This window comes from Camellia sinensis, chromosome 1 (assembly GCF_055761805.1).
Source record: "Camellia sinensis isolate YWXY chromosome 1, ASM5576180v1, whole genome shotgun sequence".
Lineage (NCBI taxonomy): Eukaryota > Viridiplantae > Streptophyta > Magnoliopsida > Ericales > Theaceae > Camellia > Camellia sinensis.
Window position 1 is genome coordinate 191,917,446 of NC_138961.1, and position 23,315 is coordinate 191,940,760.

The following is a 23,315-nucleotide window of genomic DNA, read 5'->3' on the forward strand; positions in this document are numbered from 1 at the left end:
TCCCCTCTTATCCACTTTTGTTTTGCAATGGCTATTAAAACATATAATCTCAATTACATATTTATTTTTGCGTCATTATTTGTAAGATTAATATTTTATCAATTTTGTTTGATCAAATGTCCATCAAAATCTAACCTAGATAATAAAAATTGCAATAAAACACTAGAATGTGAGTCTCATGAATTAATAATAATCATAGACCCTTAGAATTCTAAATTTATGTTCCTTTACATTTTTAAGATATTTATTTGCCTAATGCCCTATTTCATCGCTTAACCAATATTTATAATTAATTTTTATTATTATTTCTTTTTGAAGTCTAAGGGTTTTTTTTTATTATTCCTTTTTGGAATTCTCTCTACATTTCTATTGTGTAAACACGTCTAAAAGACTATAATAGAGTTCAAAATTTTGTAATAAAAATTGAGTTCTAATTTTAAAACTTTAAAGAGAGTTCTAATGATATGGCAGAGAGTGTGACTCACATGTGATGTATTGTGTTTACCTATATTTTTGCTTTTTTTTTTCTCTCTTACCACGTCATTAGATTTCTCTTTAGAGTTTCAAAATTTTAACTCTCTCTCATTGTGTCAAAGAACTAAAACATAAATTCAAAAAACAACTAGCAAATGATAACTAATTCAAAGCAACATGGGTTGATGGGTTGAGGGGGTCTTAAAGAGCGCCCCCCCCCATGTTCCACTTGGATGATGTTGCAAATAAAAAATCATAGAAGATTTTTATTTGAAGATATCAAGAAGATTTTGAGCAAAGATCATCAAAAAATTGAAATCAATTGAGGTTGGACCCCTTACAAATTCTTGGCTTTTGACTTCTTTGTCTTTTCCTTTTTTATTCAAAATCATGATTATCAATGTCGTACTCACCAAGAGACATGAGACTAGTAATGATACATTTTGGTACTAACCAAGAGATATAAGAACTAGTAATGATACATTTTGGTGAACTATTTTGAATTTATTATTATAAAAGCAAATTAACATTATCAAGTGTATCAATTACTGAATAAAATTCATTTTCTACCCATCTGTTTAACGTATTGAATTTTTTTTCGCGAGGGTGAAAGAGTAGGTTGAGGGCGTGGTGGTTGGGAGAGAGAGCGATAACCAATGTGTGTTGAGAGAGAGAGAGAGAACAAATGTGGAGACATTTCTTGAAGTAGAGTTGAAAATACATGTAATAATACATGGATGAGAATGGAATTATTACAATTTCTTCTCTATATTAATCCCCACAATTCAATCACACACAACTAAACATTTACAAGGTTTCAACAGTGGTATTCACCATGGGGATTTTTTGCACTTCCACTGTAAATAGCAAATTCTTCCTGCCCAGAAAAAAATGCAATATCCATCACATTAAAACCCAGAAAAAAAATAAATAAATAAACAAATCTCATCATAAGAAGGTGATAAGCGCTCACAACATTATCAATTGGCTTTTAAGATTCAAGTACTTAAAGACAAGCGAAGAGAAAAGCGAATGAAATTGAACAAAAAATTCACTTTCTTCCCCCACCCCATCAAATCTCTATACAAAACCAAGATCCAAACACAGCATTAAACAATCACTCGACATTGAAAAATCATGTGTTCAAAATAAAAATTACAAAAATTGAATTTGATTGCACAAAGGCTTCTGGCAATCCTGGATGGAGACCATGATATTTAAAGACCCTCCGTGATATAATACAGCCACATAGTAAGAGATGTGATAAGTACGGACTATATTGTTGTCTTATGAACAGGCACATAAGACATTTTATCACAACCCTAGGATGTAATTGGTGGACCCATCATGTGAGGATGGACTCCGTAGAGGCAGCCCTAACCCAAATTGCTGAAAATCATCAATTACATGATTCCGTACCAGACATATAAGTTCCTAGAGTTGCAAGATTACAGCAATGTATGGTCATTTCAGGCTAGTGCACCTATAGATTAACTTTGTATCTATATTAGTTTAAGTCCTATTAACAAGTTCCATAGTTGAAATTCAAATTTGAATATTCAAGCAAAGCAGAATTCTAGAAACTTGCTGAAAAGGTAAATAATTTAGGCTAGCCTAGTTGGGGGGTTTGTGTTTTGTTGGGTTCTTAACAATAAATAATTTAAATTTGAACTTTAGGTTAAATTAACTAATCAGCTTGACTTTAGTTCTCCAGACTTAGTTCGAGACTAATGAAAAGTACACAGCTCGTTCGAACGCAAGCTTTCATTGTTCAAGCACATACTGGTTGGAATGTGCTTGTTTGTATGAGAGTGGAATGTTGTGTTGAACGTCGAAAATTTTCTGAGAGCAGTTCATTCAAACACACACATTGACCATTCAAGCACACATTACACTAGGTATTATAATGTTCTAATCCAAAGAGCTTTCCATTCCACCGAAAAACATCTCTTCATTAGAATGTGTGCTTCCAATGAGTCCGGGATTTGATTCTGGTTTCCTCTTGTCCTTAGAATTTTTATTCCTATAACAAATAACAAAGATTGAAAACCAAGAAATACGGATCGTGAGATGGAGATTATGGCCTTGTTTGATTTGTATTTGAAAAACATGTTTTGAGATAAAAAGTACGAAAATTTATTTGGTTTGATTTTTTTTCAAAAGATGTTTTAAAAAATTATTTTGAGAGAGAGTTTTGGAAAAAGTGATTGATTTGATATGTATAAGAGAGAGATTTGTTTGGAAAATTTGTAAACCAAACAAGTTTTGAAAAAAAAATTTGGGAAAATTTATTTGGTTTGATTACTTTTGAAAACTTATTTGTAGAGAATTTTTCCCAAATTTTTTTGAGAAATACAAACCAAACAAGGCCTATATGATCCATGAAATCAAAATAGGTTGGGTCAAGTGGAAGAGTGCGTCCAGCATATTATGTGATTGACGAATATCAACAAAATTAAAAGAAAAGTTTATAGAACAATTATTAGGCAAGTGATGCTTTATGGGACAAAATGTTAGGCAATTAAGGAACAACACGTTCATAAAACGAGTGTAGCTGAGATTAGATTAGAAATGAATATATTCATAAAATTGAGTAGCCTCTGTAGGTTTAAAGAAGAGAAAGAGTTAGGGAATGAGTTAGACTCAATTCCCTTTTATATTGATAATTCTAAGGAATTACAGGCATAATTCTGAGTAACCAAAAAGGAATAAATAAGATAATAAGAATACAATTATTATTGCCTATTCTAACAAATTCCTATTCTACACTCCCCCTCAAACTGGTGCGAAAATATCTCTCATACCCAGTTTGTTGAGAATGCCATGAAAGGATTTGATCCCTAGTCCCTTGGTGAGAACATCAGCTAGTTGATCCCCAGTCTTCACAAATGGAATACATATGGTGCCACTAGTGAGTTTTTCCTTGATGAAGTGTCTATCAATCTCCACATACTTAGTTCTATCATGCTGAACTGGATTATGAGCTATGTTGATTACGGCCTTATTGTCACAGTATAGTCGCATAGAGTCAGTCTGATGAATTCCCAAGTCTCCCAACAATAATTTAATCCATAGTAACTCACATACCCACTGAGCCATAGCCCTCAATTCTATCTCAGCACTAGATCGAGCAACCACATTATGTTTCTTACTTCACCGTGTGACTAGGTTGCCACCAACAAATGTGCAGTATCCAGAAGTTGATCGTTTATCAGTGACTGATCCTATCCAATATGCATCAGTAAATGCTTCCACACTGAGATGGCCATGTTTACACTGAGATGACCATGTTTTGAGAAGTAGAGACCCTTTCCAAGAGAAAACTTCAGGTATCGCAGGATTCTCATAACTGCCTGTGAAGTTTTAGGAGCATGCATAAACGGGCTTACCACGCTCACAACAATGGCAATGTCTAGACGTGAGTGGGATAAGTATATGAGCTTGCCCACTAGTCTCTGGTATCTCCCCTTGTCCACTGGCTCTCCCTTTTGATCCTCACTAAGCTTCTAGCCTGGTTCTAGAGGTGTATCACATGGTCTACCTCCAAGCAGTCCAATTTCCTTTAGCAAGTCAAGCACATACTCTCTCTAACATATAAAGATGCCATCCTTGCTCCAAACTATTTCAATACCCAAGAAATACTTCAAACTCCCCAAGTCTTTGATTTCAAACTCCTTGACTAAATATTCCTTCAATCGAAAGGTCTCCTCAACGTCATCACCTAACAATATCATTAACATAAGCAATGAGAGCTGTGGTCTAACCATGTGAGGAGCGTTTCACAAACAATGTGTGATCAGCTTGACTTTGCTTGAACCCATATTTAAACATAGCTTGAGCAAACCTTTCAAACCAAGCCCTAGGGGACTGCTTTAGTCCGTGAAGCGACTTTCGGAGCCAGCATACTTTACCTTTAGACTTAGCATCCACAAAGCCATGAGGAATATCCATATAGACCTCTTCTGCGAGGTTTCCATGAAGGAAAGCATTCTTCACATCAAACTGATGAAGTGTCCAAAAATTGCAGCAAGAGAGAGTAAGGCTCCGTTTGGTAAGCCTCTCAAAAATATTTTTAAATATTTTAATTTTTTTGTTATGTATTTGGTTACAATTTAAGTATAGAGTTGTGAAAGTAGTATGTAGTTTCGAGTTATGTGCTTGGTTATGAGTTTTAAAAATAATTTCTTAATTGTGTTTTGTTTTATGTGTTTACTTACGATTTGAGTGTAGAGTTGTTTTTAAATTTAAAATATTAAAATTTAAAATCATTTAAATTTTTTGAATATTTAAATTATTTAAATTTTTACAATTTAATTTTTTTGAATATTTATTTCAATTTTTTACTTATTAAATTTTTTAGATTATTTAAATTATTTAAATATTTATGATTTAAATTTTTTGAATATTTATTTTGAAAAAAAAAATTTATTTCCTTTGTAGCATTTTCAATTAAAAAATTGATTAATGTTATTTTCTGTTAATAATAAATTTTTTTAATTGAATTTTAAAAAGAGTTTGGTTATTAGTGTTGATCAGAATTTTCAATAGTGTGAAAGTAGTGTGTTTTGTTATGAGTTATAACAATTTGAATTAAGTTTTGAAAACTCTTTTCAAAACTGATAACCAAACAAATTTTCTTACTTCACATGTCAAATCAAACTTTCAAAACTCAATTTTACACTCAATTTCAAAACTCAATTCAACACTCTATTAAAAAATCATAACCAAACAAATTTTCTATACTAAAATCATAATTTCAAAATACACAAACTCAAAATACAACTCATATTCTCAAATCATAGTTAGAAAGTCTTACCAAACGGAGCCTAAGATTCTCACAGAGTTCATTTTAGCAACCGGTGCAATTGTCTCCTGGTAATCTACCCTATAAGTCTGAGTGAAGTCCTTAGCAACCAATCTTGCTTTGTACCGTTCTATGGAACCATTAGCTTTGTGTTTTACCGTGTACACCCACTTACACCCAACTGGATGTTTTCCTTTGGGTAACTCCACTAACTCCCTAGTGCTATTCTTGCTGAGAGCTCTCATCTCTTCCATCATGGCATGTTTCCATTCAGGAATAGAGAGAGCATCCTGAAAAGTGGTAAGTAGACTCACAGAAGACACTTTAAACAGAAAGACTTTATATAAGGAAGACAGATTAGAATAAGAGACATGATTAGTAATAGGATGCTAAGTACATAACCTAACTCCCTTCCTATTAGCAATGGGAACATCAAGATCTGAAACATCAGGAATAGGAGTACTAGAATTAGAATTACCTGAACTCCTAGGAGATGAGGTTGACTCTGGACACTCATCTAGAGAAGAAGTTGGCAGTAATGGAAGGAGAGTAGGCTCTTGCATCCAAGTGACTTACTATCTGTCCTTGTCACTTATATAAACTTTGCCTGCTTCCTTGTCTTCAACAACTGCTGGCTCATTATCCTCTATCTATTCAACCCTTAGCGGAAGAGAAATAGACAGCATAGGAATCTCTTCACACCAAGGCTCCCCCTGAAGAGATGACTGGGATACCGGGGAAGTCGGAAAATAAGGCTAAGACTCAAAGAACGTGACATCCATAGAAACAAACCATTTGCGAGTGAGAGGGTGATAACACTTATAACCCTTTTGGGTGGCAAAATTAAGTGACCTATGATCTAATTTACCACGAGTGGGAGAATGATTATGGACAAAGCAAACACAGCCAAAGGTCTTAGGAGAAATGGAGAACCCGAAAGAGGGAGACCCGAACAAAACTTGAAGAGGTGTTTGTTTTAGAAGGACTTGGGTAGGAAGACGATTAATCAAATAAGCAGCAATGAGAACCGCTTCTCCCCAATAGGATCGAGGAACCTGCATCTCAAAGGATAGACAACGGGCAACATCAAAGAGATAGCGATTTTTGCGTTCGGTAACACCATTTTGTTGAGGGGTATTAGTGCATGAAGTTTGGTGAATAATGCCATGTGTGGCGAAGTAAGTGGCAAGACCAGAGTCAATGTATAATTTTGACAACCGCCCCAAATTGAGTACAAACCATTTTATGGAAGTCTTGAAACACAGAAAAAACCTCAGTTTTATCTTTCATCAAATAGACCCAAATGGCCCTACCACAGCCAAATGTTGTCCTTGGTGGATGGTGACTGGATAGATGAATGAGTCAGCTTGTTTGTCTGATCCAGAATGTAGAGACTATGTTCCTCTCTACCGCTGCCAATCCTCTTCCTCATGATAAGGTCCTGAAAACAACAATGATCAGGAAAAAACGTCACACTACAATTTAAATCACGAGTAATACGGCTCAAAGATAAAAGATTAACACTAAAATTGGGAACATGGAGTACAGAAGACAAAGGAATGGAAGAGTGTGGCATTAATTAAACCTTTCCTGACATAGACGCCATAGTACCATCCGCAATACGCACTTTTTCCTGACTTGAGGAGGGGTTATACTCGGAGAATAAATTAGAGGAGCCAAACATATAATCGGAAGCACTAGAATCAATAATCCATGATACAGGTGTATGAGATAGTAATACACATGGGGAAGCAACCAAGTTACCTGAATTGACAAAGGAAGAAGAACGTGCACCTGTAGCAAAAGTAAAGGCTCGACAGTCTAGCAAATGGCGAAGAGTAATCTCAAAATCTGGGACAAATAACCCCGAGACATCAGCAGCAAGAGAAACAACTGGAGATGAAAATGGTGGCTCAACAGTATCTGAAAGATGTGCCCGAGCATTGGCGCCGCGGCCTCTAGACTGACCAGACCTATCCTCTCGAGTACCAGGACGGTCTTCTCGGCCACCAGAGGGGGTCCCATGTAGCTTCCAACAAGTCTCTCGTGTGTGTCGTGGTCTACGGCAATAGTCACAGAAAAGATTATCCTTCTCAGAGGAAGGATGAGAACCACGAGTATCGCGAGAGGGTGCAGAAACCAAGGCTGAGTGATCAGTAGTAGCAGCAGGAAGCATCGTAGAGGGGCGACTTTCCTCATTCTACACCAAAGCAAAGGCTTCTTGAAGAGAAGAAAGCACATCCATGCCAAGTACTCTGCTGCAAACAGGATCATACCCCACATTTAGGCCTTCCAAGAACTTGAAGACCCGCTCTTGTGCCTCAAACTTCCGATAACCAACAGAATCAATGGGACAAACAAGTTTGTAATCCTAAAGGTGATCAAGTCGCTTCTACCCATTGTTAGGAAAGGTAAAATACTGAAGAATAGTTATCTCATCTTGTACCAACCTTTCAATGGAGCGACGTAACTCGAAAGCTTGGGAGAAAATGTATCAACCAACCTATGATTAGGGAGTTGGTGATCTCCCACTGGTCATAACTCGAATCTATGGTATTGGGTGCCTGTATTCTTCCATCAACATAACCCATCTTCCCTCTACTCTTCAAAAAAAATAGTCAGACTTTGCGACCAGGCGAGATAATTCTGACCATTGAATAGATAGGTGGTGATCTTAAGGCTAAGGTTGAGGTTATCAATCATAGTAGAAGGTATAATGGAACTCTCGCTCTTAAGTGGTTGGAGAAGTAGTGGATTCACTAAGGGAATCTGCCATGGATACTCTACTTTTTAACTCTCAAACACAATGCCAATCACAAACTCGGAAGATAACAATGGAAGAAAAGACCCAACTACCACGATGCAAGCATAAAGGATTAAGAACTCATAAAAGATACTCTCTTTTTCTTTTTTTTTTGGTTACTGCATTTTTATTTTACATTTTTGTTTTGTTTTATTTTTTTATTTTTTATTTTTTATTTTTTTATATATAATTTTTATTTTTATTTTTATGTATTAAGAAAGAAATAGGGAAGACGACAAGGTCAGGCCATGTATTAGACCCCAGTCAACATACCAGTGAACCAAGACGACCAGACAAGTGCGACTGAGGCAAGGGTTGATCAGACGAGTGCGACGGAAGCAGGAAGGGACCAAACGAGTGCGACTGAACCAGGAGTAGACCAGACAAGTGCAACGAAGCCTCCAGAAATGCCGACAGAAGCAGAGGTGAACTAGACGAGGTCTATAAGGACTCCAAGAGTGCCGCCAAACCTATATGGATGAGCTAGGGCTGCCGACAGGCCTAGAGGAGGGCAGAGGCTGCTTCGGTTGCCCTGGAGAGAGCCAACTGTCCTTCGGCTTAGTTGGGTGAAGGCCGAATGGCCAAGGGCTGCCTTCGGGTGGCATGGGTAGTGCTACGTTGTTGTTTGAATGGTGTTAGGTTCCTCCTATTGAGGCTCTGATACCATGTAGGTTTAGAGAAGAGAAAGAGTTAGGGAATGAGTTAGACTCAATTCTCTTTTATATTGATAATTCTGAGGAACAGGCATAATTCTGAGTAACCAAAAAGGAATAAATAAGATAATAAGAATATAATTATTATTTCCTATTCTAATATTTCCTATTCTAACAAATTCCTATTCTAACAGCATCAACTAAAAATAAGTTGGGATAGAACATGTTAAGATAGTTTACAAAGGCTCATAGATTCAATGACAAACAAGAGTAATATAATCAACATAAATGAAAATGTCCTAAAATGACATGTGATGCAGCAGTAAAAAATATATATGAATTTATTTAATTTAACTTTGCGAAAAGTCCTTAATAGAGCGGAATAAAGAAAAAAGATTCATTCATGTAGGCCATAGTTGTCAAATCGAGATTCGTATCCTGAATCGAAATGACCTTATACCGAATCGCGAATCAAATCGTGAATCGTAAAAATTCGGTCACTTTTTTAAAATTACATAAAAATATATATTTACACATTTAGATGTTAAATATATCTTATGAATATGAAATATTTAGACTTAAATCAATGAAAATGTTATTTTGAGTGATAATCACATCGTTTAATAGGTAAGAAGTTAACAAAGATTCCTATGTAAGATCACTATCTTACTTTTTTTCTTTTTAGATATTTCTTATCAACCATTCTTAATAAAGATGATAACCAAATAGACAAATTATCAATTTTCAAAATAACAATAATTAACAACGATATTGATATTTGGACAATAAGCATACGTACTTTTCTAAGTAACAATGAGCAAATAATAAGAAAGAATTATTTAGAATATTTTATTTTAAAGCCTAAAACATTTTCAAAGGTATAACTGATCTCACATATGTAATATTCAATTACATTCAATTTAATAAAATAGCAATAGATAATTCATAATGTAACTTTAATCTTAAACATCTTTAGAAGATATATTATGATTTTTTAAAAGAAAAAAAAAATGAGAAGAAAGGTTAAAAATATGTTGGGTCTGACTGAATCTGATTGGATTCTATTAAAAACTTTATGATCACTAAAATAACAACAAATTATGTTGGTTATTTTGGTATTAACGCTATTAAAAGTTGTATTATGTCATTTTCACTAAAAATATGGAGAAAAAAATAGTCAAAAATATGCCGGACATAATAATTTAAAAAATTACATGAATCATACAAAGTGAATTGAATCGTGAATCGATCGTGAATCGTGCGATTCACTAGAGATTTACTTCCAAAATAGATTCACCCATAGATTCGTATCGATTTCTTAAAAAATTTGAATCAAATCGCAAATCGAATCGCGAATCATAAGATTCTGATAAAAGAGAGATTCACCCATAGATGCATATCGATTTTGCAAAAATTGTGAATTGAATCGTGAATCGAATCACGAATCGTGAATTGTAAGATTCTGATAACAGAGATGTAGGCTAGTGACAGAGCCACATTGTGGCCTAGAGGGGCCATGGTCCCTCCACACCCTTTCAGAAACTTGTATGTGTATGGTGTATATGACCAAAGAGTTTAAGTTTGTTTAAATTGATTAACACCCCTCCAATAACTTTTTTAAACTTTGCCAATCAAACTACTTGCATGTTTTATCCCTACGACTATATCCACATCTTATCCAAATAAAAAAGGCTTGCAACAATTTTAAATTTTATCGTTGTAATTTATAGATGGTCATTTTTCCTCCGTGTAACATAATCACATGAATATTTTATAAATGCTCCAAGCAAAATCAAAATAAAACATCCAAACATATGCAACTTTTGGTCATATTTGAGTCAGGGTAATGTCAACATTAATCTTACTCATGTATTTTTTGTGTTGTGTCATTTTGAGTTCATGTGGTGTAAACTTGTCATGTCCAAAAAATAACCACCCTGAATTGAAAATATAGAAACATTACCTACAAGCTAAATTTTATGAAACTACTCTTTACTAGATGAAAGTATTCATAAAAATATTTAATTTCAACTCAATTCTATTTCTCGAATTTCAAAAAACTAAACCCTATTATTTATTTATTTTTATTTACAAGACTGACTTTAAAATAGTAAATGAAAAGATCATATTATCTCAAATAGAAAACAAAAAGATTATATTAAACCAAAATCTTATTTTATATATTTTTTCTTCAACTGGATGGGAGTACATAAGATATTTAAATGTGTCAGGTCACCCCATTATGAAAATAACATTAAGATGTGTAATTAATCCTCTCATTAAATGAATTATTCATGTTAACTTCATGATATGCAAGTTCCACATTAACCATTTCGGACACGTTTATTTTTTGTATCATGTGAAGATATAATTCACATTATTTGTCTAAGTTTCAGTGCACGATACCAACCACCCCCCCACCAAAAAACAAAAAATCCTAACATTGTCCCCACTTCAGTGGAACACAAGACTTAGTTTCGTTTAGTTTGGTCTGGTTTGGTATATATAAATGCCTTGTCTTCTATATCATTGGAACAGAAACTTCGAGAGAGATTTAGGCCTTGTTTGTCATCCCCTAAAAAAGCCAAAAAGTCACTATCCTATTTAAGTCACATCATCTTATTTAAGTCATATCACCTCTCTACCACATCACTTCAAATCCAACCCATACTCAACTCATATTTCATAAAAAGTCAAAAAGTGCACTTATTTAGATCATTCCAAACCACCCCTTAATACAGTCCATATATGATATACCTTCTTGAAACCTTACATGATTCTTGAAGTCTTGTTGAGTTATTGATGATTACATTTAAGTATATTGTGAGTGAGGGTGATGATTCCTTCCTTGGGTTAACTTTGGATTCATATAGATTTAGGGCATGTGCATGATCATTACTTGGTGCCTAAAGATCTTGTTCGTGTTGGATTGACGTTGCTAGTGAAGATTAAATGTATTGTGAGTGAGAGTGATGATTGCTTCCTTGGGTTAACTTCGGATTCATATAGATTTAGGGCATGTGCATGATCATTACTTGGTGCCTGAAGATCTTGTTCGTGTTGGATTGACATTGCTACTGAAGATTGGAAAGTACATGGAAAGATCGGCATGTACGAGTTTTAGGATGGGCAACAAAACTGCTCTTGGTGTTTTGGGTAGGGTCTGTGGCTGGATCTTGTGGAATTGAATTTGATCTTATTTATTAGTGTTTTTGTAGCATCCTTGTTTTCCACGTATATTACAGTCTCTCTTTGTGATTGGTTGCATATTTATATTCCGTCTACTACCTTGACTCAATCTCAATTAAATTTGCTTGATTAAAGACTTGTTTTCAGTTTTTAAACTAGAAAATCAATTTGGGATTACTTGCGCATTCTAAATAAATTTATTTTCCAAAATCAGCCTTGGCAAACAGGTTAAAGAAGTAAAAGACAGCAAAGTCGTATAATTACAATTAAATTCCAGATTTCATCAATAAGCAGCCCAATAACAATCTAGAGTATGGGCCATTTTATAACCTCATTGTCACGGTGGTCTAATCAGGGAACTTGTGTGCTCATCATTACGGCAGTTATATCATGGGTCTTACAATAATGCAGTGGTTGCACAGTGCAACGCTTGAACCTAGGACCAGAGGTCGGACATAGATATTTTGAAACACACAACAAGCACTTCAAGAGAACACTAGGCTCAGAGGCTAGAGATGGAGGCCTGACCATAAGTCAAGCAGCCTTACGCCAATCCAACTAAGAAAAAGAGACCTTGCCACTAAGCTTTGCTTCCTGCCAAGGGACAAACCTAACGGCCTAACTGAATCCTTCTCAAATATTCAGTTAAACTACATGCTCATCTTCTATATATAGAGGGTTCCAACCCCTTACATCACAAACACATTACATACTCTAGTGTGAGGTCTTGAGATCTAGATCTCCCTTGCATCTCTCTCCCTTGGTTGGACTATTATGTTTCTCTCCCAGTCATCCCCTCTGTGTGTCTCAATGTGTTTTGATTCTCAAATGTACCTAAGACTATCTGGTCAACCCTTACACAAGTAAACAAGAGGAGATGAGCTTAATCATACTACTACTATCTTTATAGTCATGTACAGCACACTGTTTAGCATCTTATCTTACACTACCCATGCTTGACTGCCAACTTGAAATGCTCAACTGCAACCTCCTCCCCTCCTCCCACCACCACACAAAAAACAAAAAAAAAACAAGATATTTGCACATGATATTGCTTCTTTCAGATTCAGGATGATTTACCCGTAAAGCCATGCACTTTATGTAGACAGGCATAGATAACAGTAACTTCTTGAATGAAGAAAGAAATTAAGAGATTATGCACCAAATCAGAAAAGAACAGGCACCCAAACTTGCAGGCAAATGTTCCGCAACAACACTTCTTTATTTGTTCATTTATTTATTTTTCTAGAATATATATACTCATTAGGAGTGTACTTCGGGATATAGTGTAAAATTTGTATATCATATGATTCTACCGGTGAAAATGATATTTGTTGATATGTATCAATAAAAGTTGCTTTAATTTTAAAATCAGACAACTATGGCATGATGGATAATCAAAAATAATAATAATGAAAAAAGGAAAACGAGGAAAAAGATAGGTAGAGGAAGATTACAGACAAATATTAGGCACAGCATGATGCAGATCGGGATCCTTCTGTTGGTCTGTCCACAAGAACCATCCCCGCAGGATTCTGAGCAGGCTGAGCTCTAGGCAACCTCTTAGCTATTTACAAAAAAAGCCATGTAGAAGGTCATTAGCAGTCAAATTTTGACAACAAAAATTAGAATGTCAAAAACTAAGAGAAACCATATCAACAACAATGCTAAAGGCAATATAAGAATCATAGACTGGAAACTAATCTATCATATACTAATAACAGGGTTAAAATATAATAGGCAATTTTTTATCCATCTGTCAAAGGCAACAAAAATTTGAACCAATTTTTAGGCATCTGGATGTATAGATGGTATAGATCCTTTTGTATACAGCAACTCTTCTTAAATAATTGTATACTGACCAAAAAACAATTAGGTAAAGCAAGGTTAGATGCTATCCTTAAAAACAAAATGTTTCAAGATCAGCTCTTAATCGGCTCCATTAAAACTCATTTGAGATTGGCTCAAAAGGTAAATAAGCTGAGTTTGAATGCATTTTGAAGCTCATCAACTTTTCAAGCCATGCTTGAACGACCTACAAGTTGTGGCTCCACTGGCTTATGGTCCTAAGTACAAGCAAAGCACTTAAACGAAATACAAATTTTCCTTTTACATAAAAAGTCATTTCAAATAAAGAAAAGATGTTACCCTTACCAAGAGAAAGAGAAGAGGGGGTGCAAATCCTAAATGGGGAACTGACGAAGATTTGATTCAATCCTTGAAGCATCATTAATGATGAATTTTTGCCTCTACTTCAGTGCTCTAGCTTCTTTACAAAAGACAACAATAGATGAAAAGGTACTTTCTCCAACAGGAAAATCCAATTCCAGCTGAAGCATAGTGTTGTCGGAAACTAAATACTGTTCAGTGACATGAAGGAGGAGCCTTCCTGATTAATTCAAGCCATGTACACTAATTGTGTACACTAAAAACCGGATATATCCGCAAGCTGATTCTTCTGCTGTCTTGTGCTTTAACAAGGGACATACATGGGATCTCTCCCTTACGATGAAAGGAGAAGCCCATTTTGGGATCATTATGACAACAAAAACAGAGCAAGATTGTACAAATAAGGACAACCTAACTTGAAACTAGAAAAATCAAACCACCTCATGTAGGATCAAATATTTATAATACACTTAGAAAATATGAGGAAGAAGAACTCCGAAAATATGAGGAAGAAGGAATATATTTCTGGTATATTCAAAACTTCTTATCTTACAAGACCAAATGACACTCCTTATATAGGAGATATTACAAACATCATTATAACCCATTATATGCCACTTACATATTATATATTACCACTATCTACCACTATCATATTATATACATGTCACTATCTACCACCAACACCACTATCATATTCTATACATGCCACTATCCTTCACCAACACCACTATCATATTATATGCATGCCACTATCTACCACCAACACCACTATCATATTCTATACATGCCACTATCCTTCACCAACACCACTATCATATTATATACATTAACACAAATTTCCAGCACTCCCCCTCAAGCTGGTTTGAAGATATCTTCCATAGCCAGCTTGCTAGTCAGCTTATCAAATTGTTTCTTGTGTAGTCCCTTCGTTAGCACATCAGCTAATTGTTCACCTGTTGAAAGGTAGGTCATACAGATTATGCCAGCATTGATTTTCTCCTTGATGAAATGTTTATCCACTTCTATATGTTTTGTGCGATCATGTAGAACTGGATTATGAGCTATAGATATAGCTGCTTTGTTGTCACAATAGACCTTCATAGGTGTCGGATGAGAAAGCTTTAATTCTTCAAGAATTCTTTTAATCCACATTACTTCACAGATTCCATGGGCAACAGCTCTGAACTCTGCTTCTGCACTACTTCTAGCTACCACATTCTGTTTTTTACTCCGCCATGTAACTAAGTTCCCACCTACAAAGGAGCAGTATCCGGATGTTGATCTCCTGTCTGTAACACTTCCTGCCCAGTCTGCATCTGTGTATACTTCAACTTGAAGATGCCCATGTTTCTTGAGCAGTAAGCCTCTCCCTGGAGTTCCTTTCAAATATCTTAAGATCTTATAAACGGCCTCAAAGTGCTCTGCCCCTGGTGAGTGCATGAACTGACTTACCATGCTAACTGCAAAGGCAATATCAGGCCGCGTATGAGACAAGTAAATCAATTTCCCTACAAGTCGCTGATATTGTTCCCTCTCTTTGACTTCTTCAGCCTTAGCAGCTTGTAACTTCAAGTTAGGCTCGATCGAAGTCTCCACCATCTTACAACCAAGCATACCTGTTTCTCCAAGAAGATCAAGAACATATTTTCTCTGATTAACGAATATACCTTCCTTGGATCTTGCAAATTCCATTCCGAGGAAATACTTGAGGGCTCCCAGATCCTTAATGTGAAATTCTTTTGCGAGTTTCTCTTTGAGGGCTGCTAACTCTGCTTCATCATTACCAGTTAAAATGATGTCATCAACATAAACAATCAAAATTGTAATTTTACTGTTTTTTGAATGTTTATAAAATATTGTGTGATCTGCTTGACTCTGCGAGAAGCCACAACTGATAACTGCCTTCCCAAAGCGTTCAAACCACGCTCTTGGTGATTGTTTGAGTCCGTATAATGACTTGTTCAATCTGCATACTCTGTCGCTTCCAAGTCTCTGCTCAAATCCCGGCGGTAGGCTCATGAACACCTCCTCTTCAAGATCACCATTGAGAAATGCATTTTTAATGTCAAGTTGATGTAGAGGCCAATCTGAATTTACTGCAAGAGATAACAGTACTCTGATGGAATTTATTTTAGCAACAGGAGCAAACGTCTCCTGATAGTCGATCCCATAAGTTTGAGTGAAGCCTTTAGCCACCAGTCTCGCCTTGTATCTCTCAACGCTTCCATCTGCGTTACATTTTATCGTAAAGACCCATTTACACCCAACTGTTTTCTTGTCTTTGGGTAGATCAACTATCTCCCAAGTACCACTTCTCCTTAAAGCATTCATCTCCTCCATGACTGCTAATTTCCAATTCGGATCATCCAATGCTTCCTGTATATTCCTTGGAACAAACAAGTGTGAAATCCTAGATGTGAAAGCTCTATGGTTTTTAGACAGTCTTTGACAGGAGAGGTAATTTGCAATAGGATATTTAATGCAATTTCGGACACCTTTCCTAATTGCTATAGGAACATCAAGGTCGGAAATAGAAGGAATAGAATTACCTAAAATTTCGATGCCAGAACTCGGGTGGACATTCGGGTCATTAGGATGGACATTCGGGTCATTATTCCTCAGATGAAATCGCTTCCTAGTATAAACCTGAAGCTCAGGATTTAAATCATTTTGTAGTACTTCTCCCCCTAAACAAGAATCTTCTTGACTAGGCACCATAGAACTTGGTTCTCCTAAGTGATCATTATCAGACAGATGTGGTTTTTGTGTAGGATAAATGACATTGGGGAGCGGGATAGAAATATCCCAAAAACGGTCTTCTACTCCACTTGTCTCCCCCTGAAGAGAAGTGTTGGGGAAATAGGATTTTGTTTCCACAAATGACACATCCATACTCACATGAAATTTCTTGGTTTGAGGATCGAAACACTTATACCCCTTTTTGTTTGAGGAATAACCCAAAAAAACACATTTTATAGCACGGGGGTCAAGTTTTGAACGAAATTGACTGGGAACATGAACATAGGCAGTACATCCAAAAACTTTGGCGGGTAAATCAGAAAACAACCTCGTGTCAGGAAAAAAAGTTTTGAGACAATCAAAAGGTGTTTTGTATGTTAACACCTTTGTAGGCATCCTGTTTATCAAATAAGAGGCTGTTAAAATTGCTTCACCCCATAAATATTTAGGAACATGCATGTAAAACATTATAGCACGTGCTACTTCAAGTAGATGTTTATTTTTTCGTTCTGCAATGCCATTTTGTTGAGGGGTATCCCGACATGTAGATTGATGAAAAATCTCATTTTTTTCCAAAAACTCACCCAACTGCTCATTGAAATATTCTGTTCCATTATCAGAATGTAAAATACCAATTTTGGTTTGAAATTGGTTTTCAATCATATTGTAAAAATTTGTGAATAAATTTTTCACGTCAGATTTTTTATTCATCAAATAAATCCAACATAAGCGGGTATGGTCATCAATAAATGTAACAAACCATTTTTTACCAGAAAGAGTAGTGATTTTAGAAGGGCCCCAAACATCACTATGAATCAAATAAAAAGGTTTGGAAGCTTGGTAAGGTTTTGGCAAATAAGTAGAGCGATGAAATTTTGCAAAAATGCAACTTTCACAATGAAAAGAAGAACAATCAATCCCTTTAAATAATTCTGGAAATAAATGTTTCAGATAAAGAAAACTAGGATGCCCTAGCCTATAGTGCCATAGCATTATTTTTTCTTGAACAGAGATTGAACTAGTACTATTAAAGCTCTGAGCTTTTTTATTACTAACAGGTACTTCATCAAAGTAGTAAAGACCTTCAAGCATCCTAGCACGCCCAATCATCATCCCCGAGTTCTGGTCCTGAAATTCACAATGGGATTCAAAAAATGTAACACGACAATTAGAATCCTTAGATAGTTTACTGACAGACAAAAGGTTACAGGCTAAGTTGAGGATGTGAAGAACAGCATTGAGATTAATTTTCTCAGTTAGTTTAATAAATCCTTTTCCTGCAATAGGTGAAAAACTACCATCGTCTATTCTGATTTTGTCATGACTAGAACAAGGGAAATAGGTACTAAATAAATGGGAAAAACTAGTCATGTGATCGGAGGCACCGGAATCTATGATCCACGGAGAGAAGTTTAGGCAAGAGAAGGCTTTAGAATTTCTACCTGTTTGTGCCAACAAAACACTAGGAGTACCGGATGAGAAGTTGGATTTTATCAGCTTTAAGAGTTGATCAATCTGCTCTTTGTTGAAGGGACCTGAATCGGCTTCATTAGCGGTAGGAAAGCCACGATTTTTCTCTCCTTGTTTGCTGCTTTTCCAGTTGACAGGTTTGCCATGGATCTTCCAACACGTTTCGCGTGTATGGCGAGGTTTGTTGCAAAAATCACACCAGACCCGCGGCTTATCATCAAACCTGCGCTGGTAATTTGCAGCCTTGTTGGCCGCAGCATCGCTAATTAAAGCAGAAATTTCAATTGATTCACCAGTACCTTTTTTCTTAAGCATGACGCTCCTTCGGCTCTCTTCCCTTCTGACTTCGGCAAATACTTCGCCAATGGATGGGAGAGGAGGTCTGCCAATAATTCTTCCTCGCACTTCATCGAACTCAATGTTGAGGCCGGCAAGAAACTTGTAAATACGGCTGTCTTCCACAGTTTTCTTGTGGTGGTTGCAGTCGTCAACCGATTTCCATTCGTATGTGTTGAAGATGTCAAGATCCTGCCACAACCTTTTCAACAAATTGAAATATTTGGTGACGGAATCATCTCCTTGACGAATCTCTCACAACTTCAAAGTTAATTCGAAAACTTGAGATTGATTTCCTAGGTCAGAATACATCTGACTAACATTATCCCACAATTCTTGTGCAGTAGTATAGCACATGTAATTAGAGCTTATATCCTCCTCCATGGAATTGACCAACCATGTCATAACCATGGAGTTTTCAGCGTCCCAACTGTCGAACAGCGGATCATTAACAGCAGGAGCCTTCTTGTCACCAGTGATGTAACCGATCTTTCCTTGCCCACGGATATACATCCGGACAGATTGTGACCAGCGGAGAAAATTATCACCATTTAGGCGGATGGTGGTGATTTGGACAGAGTGAGAGTTGGACGTTTTCACCGGAATGGCAGCGGCAGGGGTTGAAGTGGTTTCGGACGTGACTTCTGACATGGCTATGACGGTTTTAGGGCTGCTGTGTTTTTTGTTGCTCTGATACCAACTTAGAAAATATGAGGAAGAAGAACTCCGAAAATATGAGGAAGAAGGAATATATTTCTGGTATATTCAAAACTTCTTATCTTACAAGACCAAATGACACTCCTTATATAGGAGATATTACAAACATCATTATAACCCATTATATGCCACTTACATATTATATATTACCACTATCTACCACTATCATATTATATACATGCCACTATCTACCACCAACACCACTATCATATTCTATACATGCCACTATCCTTCACCAACACCACTATCATATTATATACATGCCACTATCTACCACCAACACCACTATCATATTCTATACATGCCACTATCCTTCATCAACACCACTATCATATTATATACATTAACACAAATTTCCAGCAAATACCAAGGGAAGAATTGAAAAACACAGGAGAACCATGCAACTCATAATCAAATTCCGAAAGTTCTATGGGCCATAACCAAACAAATTCTACTCTCCCCATTTAACAGCAAAGAGACTTAGAAACATACCTATTTCATAGAATATATCATTGACATTAGCAGCGGTTTTGGCAGAGGTCTCCTTGAAAAAAAGACCATTCTCCTCAGCATACAATTGTGCCTCCTGCAAAGATATTTATTAGAAACAGATTATATTAGCAGCTCTAGCAAATAACACGTCTTTAAGAGAAGATAAAATGAATCTGTGACCGCTAATGTATACAGATGCTATTAGTGGAAAGTAAAAGCTAGTCTCACAATATGGAAGCATAACAAGTGAACACACAAGAACAGTTTGAGTAACAAAAGTACTAAAAACAAAGATAATTAAAAGGGAAATTGAGATTTTTTTTAATTCTCTATTCTTGAATTTTGGTTTGGTCTGGACTACTAAATATCATCTCATGGCTCCCTTACTATATATTGGGCACCCAATATGACATTGTATTCAAGGCTCTCCAAATAAAACTCCGAACCATAGTTAAGAACATATTGAATTAATTAACAAACTTGGGTGACCGACTACTAAAAATCTTTTACAACGTAAAGATGGTGAGGCTATATAGTTTGGAGGTAATTAACAACTAATACTAGTATAGTAAAAAAGATTTTTTGAAATCATAGGAGTGGCAATTGTCCCTACTTACCACCCCCTAAGTCCATCCTTGTCTTGAACTATGCATCCACTTACTTGTGTGTGTGTGTGTGTGTGAGAGAGAGAGAGAGAGAGGGAGGGAGGTAGAACATACTTCTGCCGTCACTTTCCTCTTATCTTCCAAATCAGCTTTATTCCCAGCAAGTGCCACCACCATGTTGGGATTACCTATAACAGCCACATGAAGTGGTCAATGGCTGAAACATTTGACAGACAAAGGCCAAACCCATCACAAATCTTCCTAAATCACCTTGCTTCTGAAGTTCTTGAACCCACTTCTTAGCCCGCGAAAATGAATCCTAATGAATTCAATAAAAAATAAGAAATCAAACCAACTAGCTAATAACAACAGCATAACATGAAAAACTTGACAACCTCGAATACTTGTAATTGAAATAAGTTAATCAAAATTGAGGACAGGAGCGAAGAAGAGTCCAAAAGAGGAAGATGGTCGAACCGTGCTAGTGATATCGTAGACAATGATAGCAGCAGCAGCACCTCTGTAGTACATTGGGGCCAAGCTGTGGTACCTCTCTTGGCCGGCGGTGTCCCAGATCTCGAACTTCACTGTCGCGTCGTTCACCGCCAGCGTTTGAGAGAAGAACGCTGCTCCGATCGTCGATTCCTATCACCATCAACATCACCATCACCATCACCATCAATTAACACCCAAAAATTGAAAACTTCCAAAAAAAAAAAAAAAAAAAAGGGGGGAAATTTGGCAAAAACCCTAAAAAGGCACAATTGAAGAGAAAAATGGGAAATCAGTACCTGGAATTCGAGGAATTGGCCCTTGACGAAGCGCAAGACGAGGCTGGATTTCCCAGCACCCATGTCGCCGAGCAAAACCTGAGAAAATGAAACGTCATCGGAATTCAAATACAGATTAAAACGATGAAAGTTCTGAGATTTATATACATATATAATAATATCAAGAGAGAGAGAACTCACGAGTTTTGCATTGAGATTGTTGTGTCCCATTGACGCCATTGAATCACAGAGATCGATGGAATGAGTGTTTTTTTTTTTTTTTTTGAGAGTTTTGTAGAGAGAGAGAGAGAGAGAGAGAGAGAGGGTGAGAGCGGAGGGGAGAGGGTTCGAGCTAGGTAGGAACTATTATTATTAAACGAAGAAGAAGACAAAAGAGTCGATGTTTGTTTGTTGTAACATTTGTATCGTCGTCGGGGTTGCTTTTCGCTTACGGCCGGTTCGTCCTGTTTGTTTGGTAGTAACAAAAAAAAAAAAAAAAAAGCCACAGCTTTTAACTTTTAATTTTAGTTAAAAAAATTAAGAAATTATATTCACGGTTCTATTTTTTAAAAAAATAATTTTAAAAAAATTTTATTTTCTTATTTCTCGTATTTTTTTTGTTTTTACTAAATTTTTTTAATATTTTATACAAATTTTTTACTTTTTAGACACATCTAACATAAATACACTTAAAAAGTAAAAAAATTGTAAAAAAAATCTTTTAAAAATTCACTAAACACCATAAATACAAAAAAAAATACAATAATTCAATATATTTTTTGTATTATTATGTATTTCTTAATTTTTTAAAATATTTTTTCACATTTTTTTTACTTTTTAGATGCATCTAAATAAGGTATATCTAAAAAAGTAAAAAAAATGTTTAAAATTTTAAAATATTCACTAAAAATAAAAAAATACGAAAATCAAAAAACTCAATTTTCAAAAAATTTAATCCAAAAAACTCAAACCAAACATATTGATTATTTTTTAAATAATTTTTTATAAAAAAATAAAAAATTATTAATATATTCTATTTCTATACGAGACCTCAATCTAAATTAACATGCCGTTAGGTCATTCACTATAAAATTTATATCAATAATTTAAATTATTTAGAATAAAGCTTGAGACCCCAGTGAGGTGTTGGGATCTCCTGTGATTAGCCCAAAAAATAGTTTTTTTTTTTTTTTAGCCAATGGCAGGCCGACACGTGGTACTGGGGGTCATTGGGCGTCACCCCCACTGGGTTCCCAGCATTGCTCAATTATTTAATATGAAAATTTTGTTGAATATTTTATTTATATAAAAAAATTATATTGATCAAATATTAATAACTAATTAATTAACCATAATATTTTAGATAAACTATTCCACAAGTCCTAGTAGCCAAAGGCTGCTCAATTTTACTAGGTGTTTGGCATGCAATAAAAAAATATTTTTTTTATACACATACACTTATTTGAGTCATATCAATCAATATCTGTCAACATCTCTTCTTTACTTTTCTACCTATTTTCTCTACTTTTCTACATATTTTTTTTTATAAAAAGTCAAAAAAATACATTTATTTAAAACATCTCAAACTACTCTCTCCTCTTCTCTCACCGACCAAATATTCAATTATAATTTAAACAATTTAAACAATTTATAATTTAAACAATTTAAATCATATAAACAAACCCTCCTTAAATTGATTATTGAGTGTAATTTGTTCACCAGAATAAGAACAATTAGCATATGTCCGTGCTTGAAGGTACAGTGTAAATAATGTTAAGATTAGAATATAATTATAATATTAATACTATTTAAATTTATTTTTTTAATTTGATAAAATCAAAAATTTATTATAAAATTTTGTAGTTCTCACAAAACTCTTCACGAAAACTCGCTTTTGCTTATATAATATAGAGCTAGATAGATAGATGTGCCTCGAATACATACAATTTCCATAAACATACATACAATATTTCTTTTGCTTATATAATTATATGGAAATTGTATGTATGCCCATAATGTGCTAGTATATTACGGGCATACATATATTGTATGGAAATATGTGTAAAATATATTGAACAAAAATAAGAAAAT

The 23,315-nt window shown here is 35.3% G+C and overlaps 1 protein-coding gene across 6 annotated transcripts; it reads right to left on the minus strand.

The window, feature by feature from the left end:
* Positions 1-1,151: 1,151 nt before the first annotated feature.
* Positions 1,152-21,707, minus strand: LOC114294841 (ras-related protein RHN1). Of its 6 annotated transcripts, none has more exons than XR_003640641.2 (9): positions 21,426-21,676; positions 21,246-21,323; positions 20,932-21,099; positions 20,725-20,773; positions 20,569-20,642; positions 19,850-19,943; positions 13,385-13,490; positions 6,592-6,719; positions 1,152-1,351 (listed from the first exon to the last, which is right to left on the minus strand). XR_003640641.2 is itself a non-coding variant. In XM_028239003.2 (8 exons), the coding sequence occupies exons 1-7, from the start codon at positions 21,462-21,464 to the stop codon at positions 13,390-13,392; spliced, it is 603 nt and encodes a 200-aa protein (XP_028094804.1). In that variant the 5' UTR covers positions 21,465-21,707; the 3' UTR covers positions 1,152-1,351; positions 13,385-13,389. The 6 variants fall into 6 exon arrangements, 4 of the variants coding, with proteins under 4 accessions (XP_028094804.1, XP_028094806.1, XP_082746784.1 ...); XR_014341523.1 differs by having other exon boundaries at positions 13,381-13,490; XM_028239003.2 differs by lacking the exon at positions 6,592-6,719 and having other exon boundaries at positions 21,426-21,707.
* Positions 21,708-23,315: the final 1,608 nt, after the last annotated feature.

What these genes read in the sequence shown, in the direction of transcription:
- LOC114294841 (XM_082890658.1), bottom strand. Translation starts at nt 7,454, where the DNA reads ATGCTTCCTGCTGCTACTACTGATCACTCAGCCTTGGTTTCTGCACCC. An exon ending in TGGCGTCTATGTCAGGAAAG is followed by an intron (nt 6,720 to 6,863) that starts GTTTAATTAATG and finishes TGTTGTTTTCAG; the next exon opens with GACCTTATCATGAGGAAGAG. An exon ending in AAGGACAACATTTGGCTGTG is followed by an intron (nt 1,352 to 6,591) that starts GTAGGGCCATTT and finishes TTTTCTGGGCAG; the next exon opens with GAAGAATTTGCTATTTACAG.